Source organism: Heteronotia binoei, chromosome 20 (assembly GCF_032191835.1).
Source record: "Heteronotia binoei isolate CCM8104 ecotype False Entrance Well chromosome 20, APGP_CSIRO_Hbin_v1, whole genome shotgun sequence".
NCBI lineage: Eukaryota > Metazoa > Chordata > Lepidosauria > Squamata > Gekkonidae > Heteronotia > Heteronotia binoei.
In genome coordinates, this window is record NC_083242.1 from 18,795,810 (window position 1) to 18,808,611 (window position 12,802).

General features: G+C 45.1%; 1 protein-coding gene across 2 annotated transcripts in view; it reads right to left on the bottom strand.

Moving 5' to 3' along the window:
• The window catches only part of SNX29 (sorting nexin 29), a 370,785-nt gene that overhangs the window by 249,888 nt on the left and 108,095 nt on the right, over nt 1–12,802 (bottom strand). For both annotated transcript variants that reach the window (XM_060260506.1, XM_060260507.1), the window contains exon 15: nt 3,182–3,288. In XM_060260506.1, the coding sequence (XP_060116489.1) occupies nt 3,182–3,288 (107 nt within the window). The remainder of the gene's footprint in view (nt 1–3,181; nt 3,289–12,802) is intronic.

The window sequence follows — 12,802 nt, forward strand, 5'->3', positions numbered from 1 at the left end:
CCAGAAGCCCTCCCACTTTTGCCCCTACGAGCACCAAGGATACAAAGCATCATTGCTCCAGTCATATGAACATAAGAGAAGCAATGCTGGGTCAAGCCAATGGCCCATCCAGTCCAACATTCTGCGTCACATAGTTGCCAAAACCCAGGTGCCATCAGGAAGAACACCAGCAGAGCCAGAGTCCCTCCCACTGGTGCCCCCCCATCATGTGGATAATCCTGTGGATGCTTTTTTTTTTTGCCTCCTCCAGTTTGGGAAATATCACATCCCACTCTGTTTATCATTAGTTTAAAATCTGCGTTGACGCACAGAATCCATTTATCTTGCCTGACCTAAACTTTTCCTGCTTTGGATGCAATGTTGTCCCCCCCCCCCCCCCCGCCCCAAACTCTCATATTCACCGTAAACCTGACACCTCCTTTATCAGGAAAAAGAAAAGAAAAAAAAACCACTGCACAGTTCCGAAGCAAGACCCGTTTCTGCACAATGATCAACTCTTAACGGCTGTTCAAAAAAGAAAAAAAATCCGTTGTGTGTAGACGGAAGCAGGAGACTGTAAATGGGTGCTGTCATCTGGCAAGACAAACATCTCAGTCATCAAGCAAACAGTGAAAAATTGCAGTTCGTTTCTAAGGTTCCAAATTCTTATGGCTACGCTGAACTGGGACTCACCTTTGTAGGACTGACATAGCAGCAACTAAGAGAGCCATAAATCATAACTGAGACAAGTCAATTGCTCCGCATGTTCAATATCAAGCATCCTGTTAGAACCATTTCAGAAAAAGACTATTTGTGCGATTGAATAGCCAGCAGAGGTCTAGGAGGTAAGCTAAGCTACAAATGTATGACACTATCCTACACAAAGTGAAACCATTACTTAAATTTGGGCTGCTTTGAGAAGCAGGGGATGGAATTTTGGTTCTGTTGTGGGACATGTTCCTCCAGTGAGGCTTCCTGCTGGCTACCTCTTCTTCCCTCCTTTGGGGGCTGTGAGAGTTCTGAGAGAACCAGTGTTCCCTCTAAGCTGAATTAGTGTGAGCTAGCTCACAGTTTTTTAGCCTCCAGCTCATGTATTTTTGTCTTAGCTCAGGAAAGACGGCCCCAGAGCAAACTAACGTATGCAGTGGCTCACAACTTTTAACACCGGTAGCTCACAAAGTAGAATTTTGTTTACAAGACTCCACAGCTTAGAGGGAGCATTTGAAGAGAACCGTGACCTACCCAAGGTCTCCCAGATGGCTTCATACAGAGGAGTGAGGAATTAAATCTGGTCCCCCAGATCAGAGTCTTGCTGCTCTTAACCACTGCTCCAAGCTGGCTCTCTATACCAAGGGAGGGAGAACAGTAAGGAAAAGCTGTGGAGAAAGGTGGAACTGTGCTCTTTAACAAGCGTGACTAGCAACCAACCAGTCTGCGAGCCAGACGGGGCTGAAAGTGGGTGTTCTAGAAAGAAGCCCCTCCCACCAAGAGTCATCAAAAAGGTTAGCAACCCTGACAACCTCCAGGCAGGAGCTATGTATCAGTAAAAACTGCCTCACCCTGGACCATCAGAGAAGGGTTCTTCCCTGAATCAAGCTATTCCAGACCTTTTAATGGTCCTATATAGTCAGGGGCCTGCCTATTTATGGGACCGCCTTTCTCCACATGTTCCCCAGAGAGCACTGTATTCAGGGTCACAAAACCTACTGTCTTTCTCCGGACCAAGGGAGGCCAGGCTGTGTTCTACACGGTCCAAGGCCTTCTCAGTGGCAGCACCAGAAATGTGGAATGCCCTCCTGGAGGCCATAAGGGCCCTGCGGGATATTTCTCAGTTCCGCAGGGCCTGCAAAACTGAACTATTTTGACAGGCCTTCAACACCTAAACTGGGAGAGGACTGCCACCCTACACTGCCGAGGAACTACGATCAAAGGATCACCGTCAGAACAAAGAAAGATCCCGCCTATATTGAAATTGAATCAGCACCACAAAATGTTTTTAAATTGTGATTTATTGGTTTTGAATTGTAATTATAGATAGCTGAACTGATTGTTAGCCGCCCTGAGTCCACTTGCAGAGAGGGCGTGATAAAAATCTAAATAAATAGATAGGATATGCCTGGGGCTGTACCTAGAACCACCTACCAGAGTCATAATCCTTCCCCATGGAGTACAGAAACACCTGGAACTACCTTCTCAGAATCTTAGTCCACCTAGCTCAGAAGCTCTCTGTAGTTTCAGGTAGAGGAAATTCTTTCCCCAACATCTACTTTTTTTAAACAATAAAATTAACTTCATTAGTATTTCTATAAGATTACATCAGCGTAAATAGATAAACTCATGAAGCTGTTAGGTACAACGGTTCAGCAGTAAATCAGATCATTATAAACAGGACTGATCAGTGATACATCATGCTCCGCTACGTATGTAATTACTGGATACCATTGTTCAATAATTTCATTTCATATAATAATGGTGAAACGTTAGAAGTTGAATATGCCAAACTGTATTCCTCCAGTTATGCAAAGAAGGTAATTTAGGGCTTTCCCAATTGTACGCTAGGAGTGATTTGGCAATAGACAATAAAATTTAAGTAACTTCCCTTTTTCCTCTTTTCTAGCCAACATCTACTCCTGATAGATATGCCCTCTCATGATTTGAACCTGGAACTCTGCATGAAAAGCACACATTCTATCACTCAGCTGCGGACCCTGCCCTGAGCTGCTAAAAAATTCCATGCTTGATGCACATGTTCAAACTGGGTGTGTTCATCATCCGAGCCTTAAAAGAGCATGCTGTAAATGCTGCAGGTTAAGGATGGGGCACATGAACGACAGCTATAGTGCAGCTTGTGGTCCAGCCCTTCCATTCCTCTTGGCTTTCACCTGCTGGATTTCCTCCCTTCTGACCCCTTTTTCTCTCCTTTTTAAAGGCCTAGTTAGTCTTCCATTTGGAAGCTCAGGGAATCGAACAGCATCAGAGTGCCATTCTGAGCAGAGTTTTCGAAACCTACTGGCTTTAATCCACTTGACAAGGGAATATCTCTGTTTAGGGCTATACTTTCATAGGGGTTCCTTTCCTTTCCTTCATAGGGGTAAAAAAAAATCAAGCGTTAGAACAGGACTGTAAAATTTCTCAGCTGTCAAAGCAAAGACATGTTATACAATTTGTGTTACTTTTTTTTTACATAGTAAAATATTCTTACCTCAATCAGCTTTCTCTCATAGGAGCTGGCTAGTTCCTCATTATTTTCTACTTGTTTTTGTTCAGGTATGCTCAATTCACTCTCCACATTCCAAAGATTTGACAGTACTGAAACCCAAACAAAGTGTGCATTGGTTTAAACTAGAAGTAATTTATTCTATAAGAATTTATTCTATAAATCGTGCTATAACTTATTCTATAAGTAATTTATTCTATAAGCAGCAATTTATTCTATAAAATATTCTATTCTATGGAATATCTATTCTATAAAATATACTAGCTTTTTTAAAAAAACCAAATTACTCTACATTATTTAAATCTTAAGGCAAACATCATAATGCAAATCCTAATGTTGAATATACTGTTAGAGAAGAAGACTGTTATTTTAACCAACATTTTCTGGTAATAACACAGTGTGAGTCTAGCCTCATCTATTTATTTGTTTGTTTGTTTGTTTATTGGATTTATATCCCATCCTCCCTGCAGAAGCCGGCTTAGGGCGGCTCTCAGCAATAAAACATCTAACTAAATAGTAAATGTTGGGTTGTTTACACTGCAGAGATGACTTGCCATTCTTTTCAAGTTCATGTCTCTTAAGACAACCGGCACTATATACTATTTTGCCGAGTCTCTGTTCTACTGGGCTGCCCCTCTTAAGTACAAGCCCCCAGCTGCTATGCCTTTCTTTACACTGGGTCTCTTAAGCAGCAAAAAGGGCTGGGAGATAAAATGGAAAGAACTTTTATTCCAGTTCAGATGTTTTGGGTACTGCTGCTCATTTTGAAAGCTGCAGCTGGCCCAGCCATCCCCCCACTGCAGAAATGGGCTCCAGGAAAACCAGGCAGTGGGTGACCGTTGCCAAGAGGGTACGGATTTCTCCTTCACTGGGCTGCAGGTCTAATGCAGCCCAAGTGTTTCCTTCTCCCTCTCCTGTGCATCCTCATGTTATGCCCTTCAGCAGACAGCCAACACTTTCAGCTCTCCTACCTGCCCAGGTACCCTCTTCCTGCCTAGCATTTCTATTCCTTCCTTTCTTCAATACAGTTGCCAGGTCCCCTCATCCACCTGGTGGGGGATTTGGGGGGCTTAACAGGGACGGGCAGGGGTGTTGCACAGGGAAGCTCTGTTTTTTGGGCTTAAACCATAGAGTTTAAGCCAAAAACCAGAACATCCCTGATGTGATGACATCACTGCCATGGCTCTTGTGGCCCCCGCTCTCTCCACTGCTGTTGCTCTGGTGGCCTTGATCTCCCCGCTGCTCTGGCAGCCCCCGTCCCCCTCCATGGCGCCTCCCCCCTCCCTTCCACCCACTCACCCACCCAGTGAAGCGCCAGCTCCTGGCGCTCCTATGCTGGCCTTCGGGTGCTCTCTGGACCAGCAAGCCGCTGAAAAAGTGCCCGCTGCCTCTGCTGCTTCCTCCCCACTTCCCTCCCCGGGAAGGAGCAGAGGCAGCGGGTGTTTTTTCAGTGGCTTGCTGGTCCGGAGAGCAGCAAAGGTCAGCGTAGAAGCACCGGCATCGGTGCGGCTTTTCCTGCTGGTCAGCTGATTGACGGGGGGGGGCTTGAAAGAGCCTCAGGAGCAGGCACTTTGCCAGGTGAGTGGGTGGGAGGGAGGGGGGAGGTGCTGGGAAGGGGGGCTGCCAGAGCGGTGGGGAGAGAGATCAGGGCCGCACGAGCAGCGGCAGCGGAGAGAGCAGGGGCCGCCGGAGCAGGGGGCCCCTCCATCGGAAATTTTATTCCATTGGCCCTACCCACCTAAAATTTTCTGGCTATGGACCTGTGTCACACTAAGATCTGGGAGTGCCAGGTTCATCTCTCCGTTCTTCCATGGAAGTATGCTGGGTATCCTTGAGCCAGCCACACGCCCTCAGCCCAACTTACCTTACAGGGTTGTTGTGAGGTTTAAACGGAGGAAGAGAGGAGAAGACTGTAAGCCACCTGGATCCCCATTGAGGGGGACAGTGCATACAAATCAAGTCAAATCAATAGGACAAATGTTGCACAAAGAAACAGAAGAACGCATAAACTTAGATGGGTGGTCTTTTTATGCAATCACTGAACAGAACCTACAAGGAAGACGCCACCCCCTCCCTCCCCCCATAAGGGACGTTAAGGCAGAAATTCAGCATTCAGTAAGCAATGACTGGAGACCAGCAATCCTGTTCGCAGGCTGGTACAAACCAAGCAAACAGAATCAGAAATCAAAGCAGTCAGATGTAGCCTTTGATCAGAGCCTTTCAATTAGTCTGATAAATAAGAGCATTAAAGGGTCTCTGGGGAGAGCTCAGAATAGTAGTGAATTAGAATTAGAATTAGACAGGATAGTAGTGAATTAGACACTCCTTCTCTAAGGCAAGAGCAGCAAATGTTGCAGCCTCTTCCTTCCCAGCGCTGGCAGGACTGCACCTACTTAGCTTCAGTTGCTACAGCAGCTGCCTTCCTACTACACCCCCTGAGTCACAGGTAAAGGTAACCTTTATAAAAGAAAGTACATGAAGATTGGGGAGGAGGGGTGTCCTTTTAGCTTGTGTACCTTTACAAAGTTCCCCTCTCAAAAAAAAGAAAGAAAGAAACCTTTACTCTGTCAACAAACGAACCAACGGGAAAAAACCTGTCAGACAAACAGGATTTTTTTCCCACTCAAAGAATGAGGGAAGGCAGTTTCACCTGACTCCTGCAAAACTCATAAATAACACTGCAGAAGTTTCAAGTTCGCTTTGTGATGCTGTATGAATCTTGGTTAGAGGCAGAACAGACTCCCTGTGACTTCACGGGGAATTGAAATTTGTAACAATACTCCAGAGATGTCTTTTCTATATGGATTACTGAGGTAAGGTAAACAAATCAGTGATGTTAAAAAAACCAAGTAAATGGCAGGAAGAGGGAGCCTGGGGCTGGAGCCACAACGAGAAGGGGAAATAGTTTAATCCATGTCTATTTCCTCTATCTCGTCTCCTACCATACGTTGAAACCATGGGGAGAAGCATAGGGCACCTCCCACAGCGCATGCGTGTTTCAGGATGGGCCTGTAGTTGGTGGTTACTCTTGAAAAAGAAACAGATCTCCTGACATCACCTTTAAATTAACCCTTGGTTTCACCATTGCTTTTTAACTTTGGTTTCAAGGTAGGGTTGCCAATCCCTAGGTGGGGGCAGAGGATGCTCCAATTTAGAGGCCCTCCCCCATTTCAGGGTCATCAGAAAGTGGGGAGGGGGAGAATGTCTGCTGGGCACTCCATTATTCCCTATGGAGACGACATCACATAGGGTATAATGGAGAATTGATCCCTGGATATTTGGGGCTCTGAAGGGGGGTGCTATTTTTTGAGGTAAGCCACCAAATTTGCAGCATAGCATCTGGTGCCTCACCTCAAAACATCCTCCAAGTTTCAAAAAGATTGGACCAGGGGGTCCAATTTTATGAACCCCAAAAGAAGGTGCCCCTATCCTTCATTATTTCCAATGGAGGGAAGGCAGTTAAAAGGTGTGCGGTCCCTTTAAATGTGATGGCCAGAACTCCCTTTGGAGTTCAATGATGCTTGTCACAACCTTGCTCCTGGCTCCACCCCCAAAGTCCCCAGATATTTATTGAATTGGACCTGGCAACCCTATTTCAAGGGGAATTGTCACACTTCCAGAGAGAGACTGATAAAAAAAATCAGAAAGCTTTCCAAGGGCTGGGTCATCACCACTGAAGATATGAACAAAAGCTATATACAAGAAGCCAAGAAAACAACCCATTTCACTCACGGATTAAAACCATTTTTCTTCATAAGGTTCCCTTTTAATATACAAATAACCTAAGGGAACAAATTATTTGATTAATTAAGGAAATTATAGCAATATTTACACCAGCATGAGACTGCTGCCACAAAAATGTAACTCTAAAGTAATGGAAGTTAAAGGGCAACCTCATTTTAAGAAGGTCAAGCCACCACACAAAGCCAAAAAGTTCTCATCAAAAGGTCCACTAAAAGACACCTGCAATTTACCAGAGTTAACACTAGGCTGCCTTCCACACAGAAGAGGTTGTAAGCCCTCGTAGAGAACAGACAATTCATAAATTGAATATATAAATAAAACAAAGTAAGATCTGTTAAACCATTCTCTGTCTCAATTAACCACAGGCCGAGAGATATTAAAAGGAAATTTATTTGGCTAGGTGGCTCTTGCTTGCACTGCTGGTAGCATATTGCGTCATCAAAAAAAGGTCTGTGCAATTTGGGTGTAGTGTATTCTATACTGAGTCATTGTTTGTTGCAACCAGGGCTTTTTTTTGTAGAAAAAGTCCAGCATGAACAAATTTGCATATTAGGCCACACCCCCTGGTGCCACCATTGTTTCGCACAGGGCTTTTTTGTGGAAAAGGCCCGGCATGAACTCATTTGCATATTAGGCCACGCCCCCAATGCCACCATTGCTTCACACCGGGCTTTTTGTAGAAAAAGTCCAGCATGAACAAATTTGCATATTAGGCCACATCCCCTGACATCACCATTGTTTCACACAGGGCTTTTTTGTAAGAAAAGCCCAACAGGAACGCATTTGCATATTAGGCCACCCACCCACCCACCCCTGATGCCAAGCCAGCCGGAACTGTGTTCCTGTGCATTCCTGCTCAACAAAAAGCCCTGGTTGCAACCAACAGATACAGAAGAATTTCTACTGATAGTAAAGCATTGAGTGTTTTTTCATAGCCGAACTTTTAAAAAAATCAAACTGAACTCTCTCTCTCTCCCTCCCTGTGTGTGTGAGATAGTATTCAACCAACCATTCAAGGTAAGATGTGCTTTTTAAATGGTGCTAAAGTGGACCTGACAAGCAATTAGACAGCTGGAGGAGCCAGGTGTTCTGTCAGTCCTGAAACCTATTTGTGGAATCAGCCCACACTTGGCTCAAGGTGTTCCACAGCCAGCTGCCGACAGCCATTTCAGGAGCTCGGGTTTGCGTGCCCCCATTGCTGCTTCAGCAGTCCAGCCTAAAGAAATGAGCCATCGGGGCCAATTAGAGATTACCAGCGATTTTGACACTTCTCCATTTCTGCTGGGAACTAGCTCAAAATGGGTCAAACTCCCCACCCCTCCCAATTTTTTGTCACTGCAACTCTAACAGGCAGAATGTTGTTGGTGAATGCAGCAGAAACTCAGGCACATAAATACTCTATTGCTTGACTAACCCCAGGCTACTAAATGCTCTGTCTGGCCCACCCAGACAACCTGTTCCAGCTCCCCGTTTTTAATTAATGTTAGTTAGGGGGATCTTTGCGGAAAGTGGTTGAGCACAACGTGCACTAAAAATATCTAGATCATACACCACATAAACCAATTTGGTGCTTAGAAAACTCAACAAAGTGCACAGTTTAAATAACTTAGCAGAATCTTTTTTTTAAATTCTATATTCTTATTTCGTAGCTGCAAAAAAAGCTGTATTTTTCTCAGATACTTTTTTTTTTTTTTACTGTCAAGTCACAGCTAACTTATCACTACTCTCGGTAGCGGGGGGGTTTTTGAGTGGTTTGCCATTGCCGGGGTGGAATTCTAGCAGGAGCTCCTTTGCATATTAGGCCACACCTCCGAGATGTAGCCAATCCTCCAAGAGCTTACAAGGTTCTTTTTTTGTAAGCTCTTGGACTACTGGCTACATCATGGGTGTGTGGTCTAATATGCAAAGGAGCTCCTGCTAGAATTCCACCCCTGGTCATTGCCCACCTCTGTGTCGCAGCCTTGGTATTTCTTGGTGGTCTGGTCTCCCATCAAAATACTGACTAAGGCTGACCCGGGTTAGCTTCCAACATCAGGATAGCCTGGGCTATCCAGGCCAGGTCAGAGACTTGTATATAATTGGATATAGTAAGGACCTTAAATGGCAAGTGCTAGGAAAGACCTTTCTTTGCTTGAGCTGTTGGAGAAGGGCTGCCAATCACCAGGCCTCAGATTCAGCAGGAGCACACAGGAGCACAGCTCCTGAACCTTTCTGATGGAGGAGAGTAGGAAGCCAGCCAGCCACCAGGGGCTTTGCCACACACCCAGCAGCCCTCATTAACCCCTGGAGAAGCCCGTGCCAGCCTTTCTCCACTTCTTACGTGATTTTCAGCAGCGGGTAGCTTGCTGATCTTTTGACTGGGGGGGGGGGGGTTGGCCCAGGAGAGCCCCATGTGAGTGAGGCCTGCTTGGGCTGCCTGGATTTCTAGCCAGTCCAAGCAAGCCTCACTCTCCCGGGGCTCTCCTTTCTCGCATCGGGTTGCTTTTGGCTGGGGGGGAGCAAATCCTAATAAGTTATGCTAATGAGTTCCACCAGCTATTTTTCTACAAAACGACCCCTGCCAATCACTGTTCTGAGCAAAATGGATCCACAGTAAAACTCAGTCCCACAGTTTGACACAAAGCAGCTCTAAACTCATCTGCTCTCAAGCTACACAGATCCCTACTTTGGGCCTAGGTGTTCAAAGCAAAACAGAACACAAGGAAGATCCAGGTGGGCAGTCATGTTGGTCTGAAGCAGCAGAACAGATTTTGAGTCCACTGGCACCTTTAAAACCAACAAAAGTTTATTCAAGGTATGAGCTTTTGTGTGCACAAACACTTCTTCAGGTATGTATCTGAAAGTGTGTGTGCACAGTAGGGTTGTCAACCCCCCAGGTCCCAGTTTGGGGGGCTCCAATCTGCTGCCAGCCAGCTGGCCACCAGAGTGTCAACCGTACCGCCAGTTAACTCAATAAACAGTCCATTGGATATAATTGGTTCTGTTTATTTAAGGCTTCAGGTAATTCAGACATGTTGGACCAAGTCCGAGTTAAGACTGACATGCATTGGAACATTAGAAGTATTATACGTTGCAAAAAGCGGTAGTATGCATGTTCAAGCCCCCACCCCACTACTTCCTACAGCCCCTTTTGCTTTGAGAACAATTGTGGTACACAGGGCTTTTTTTGTAGCAGGAACTCCTTTGCATATTAAGCCACCCACCCCTGATGCAGCCAATCCTCTAAGAGCTTATGGGGCTCTTCTTACAAGGCCTACTGTAAGCTCTAGGAGGATTAGCTGTATTAGGGATGTGCGGCCTAATATGCAAAGGAGTTCCTGCTACAAAGAAAGCCCTGGTGGTACACAACTTCATTCCCAAGGTAACATTCTTGATAAACATCGTTGCAACTATGCTAGCCTACACATAGTCTAAACAGCAGGTGCAAGCTTTGGGGAAGGAAGGAAGCCATGAGGGAAGAGGGAAGCATTCATAAACGGACAATTCCCAGGATTAACTCTATCATGGCAAGGCACTTGACAGAACCACACCCAAACCCACACCCAAACAGGGGGGTCATTGTGTAACCCCCCTGATGTGATGATATCACCCTAAAGTGATGTCATGCAATGCTCTGGGGTTGTTGTTTTTTTAAAACTCTATGGTTTGTAGCAAAAAAAACCCCGTGGTGTTTCCCCCCCAAAACTTAGAGTGTTGCATGCAATGTCAGCAACACAACAATGTCACTTCCAGGTTATAGCATTGTGCCTGCACAACCAAAGACTCCCGAAGCAGCGCCAGGATCCCTGCTGCCAGCAAGCTGATAGGACCTAGCGACCCTAGCACCCACAAAACTTCTGCTGGTCTTAAAGGTGCCACTGGACTCAGAACACAAGGAAGTTCTGTATGTACATTTTTTAAAAAGAACTTACTGAGTTGTAACCAATGTTCCCTCTAAGCTGCAGAGTCCGGTGAGCAAAAATTCTACTTCTACTGGCATTAAAGTTGTGAGCTACTGCATCAATTAGCGTGCTCTGGGGCCATCCTTCCTGAGCTAAGACAAAAAAATTGTGAACTGGAGGCTAGATATCTGTGAGCTAGTTCACACTAACTCAGCTTAGAGGGAACGCTGGTTGCAACATGCTCAAACATTCCTCATTTCCACTGAAGAAGAACTTATTTGTTAGAGCTTTAAAAGACTACATGATTTTTTATTTGGCAGCTCAGTGAATTTTGGAGCTGTATTGGCAAAGAAAAGAAGTTCAGCTCAGCTGTGCCACGGTAAGGGGGATGAACACAGACCATGTTGTGGCGGCTGAAAGCTTCCATAGAATCATTTTCCCCATAAGGAAAAGAAACGGAGAAAAAATGTCTAACTCTGCCAGCAAATTACAACTCACACAGATCCAGGTTGACTGTGCTGACCTAGCAGTTAGCGAAATCCTAAGAGGAAAGGAATCAAAACTCCTAAGGCAATCTGGTACGCTGCTGCTAAAATAACTAGCGACACAGAAGTTGGAAAAGTGATTTAGAGAGAGAAATGCCTTCTCCAAGCCGGATGATGGGGCAGTGGGGGCTTTGAGACACACAATATGTCTGGAAGAGCCACATGTGGCTCCCGAGCTGCAGTTTGGCCATCCCTGAAAGAAAATGGGTAACAGCACTCTGGACATTCGGATTACCAGCTCTGTCTCATTACTACACAATCATAAGCCAATGCTGAATAAACACACACAACACCCCACTGTCCAAATCCTATGCTAACAATTTATTCACTTTTTTTCTTCAAAAACCTAAATGCACTGCCACCTTCAACCAGCCCACCTCTAAAACAGGGGTGGCCAACGGTAGTTCGCCAGATGTTTTTTGCCTACAACTCCCATCAGCCCCAGCCAGCATGGCCAATGGCTGGGGCTCATGGTAGGCAAAAACTTCTGGAGAGCTACCATTGGCCACCTCTGCTCTAAAAGATACATATGAAGGGGGAAATTGAGAATTCACATGGCATTTATGCTGGTTTTAAGACCATTGGTTTAACACAGATCACACGGCAAAACCTGCTAAGACAAGCTGGCTTTTTCATGACATCTGAATTGAAAAATCCAGGAAGGCAGCCATGTTGGTCTGAAGCAGTAGAACAAAGTAGGAGTCAAGTCGCGCCTTTAGGACCAATAAAGTTTTATTCAGAACGTAAGCATGCACACTTCTTCAGACGAAGAATCAGGAACAGTGAACAGATCTGCATATAGCTGACAGGCAGTGGTTTAGAATGCAAAATGGTACAAATTTAAAATCCAGTGACAGAATAGCAAAATTAACAAATTGAGCAAACCTTTGATCTGGGTAGCATGAGCGTGAGAAACCAATAAAACAGTAACATGACAAAATCCTTGGTTTCACATGCTCATGCTACCCAGATCAAAGGTTTGCTCAATGTGTTAATTTTGCTATTCTAAACCACTGCCTACCAGCTATACGTAGCTCTGCTCACTGTACTTGATTCCTCATCTGAAGAAGTGTGCATGCACATGAAAGCTTACATTCTGAATAAAACTTTGTTGATCTTAAAGATGCTACTTGACTCCTACTTTGTTGAATTGAGAAATGACAGTCTGCAATTGCACAAAAAAACAGAACCTACTGGCATGGTTTGCAAAGCTTGCATTATATAGTGATCACAGAACCCAAACATGACCCAGAAGACTCAGGCTCAGATCCATGAGCTGACTGAGTGACCACGGGCAATCTAGCTTTCAATCTAACCTTGAAGGGTTATTGTGGGAATGAAATGGGGGACAGACCATGTACACCACCACCTGGAGTTCACTGCAGGAAATAAAGAATAAAAATCAAATAAACTGCAAACCAGAGTTTGTGCAAACT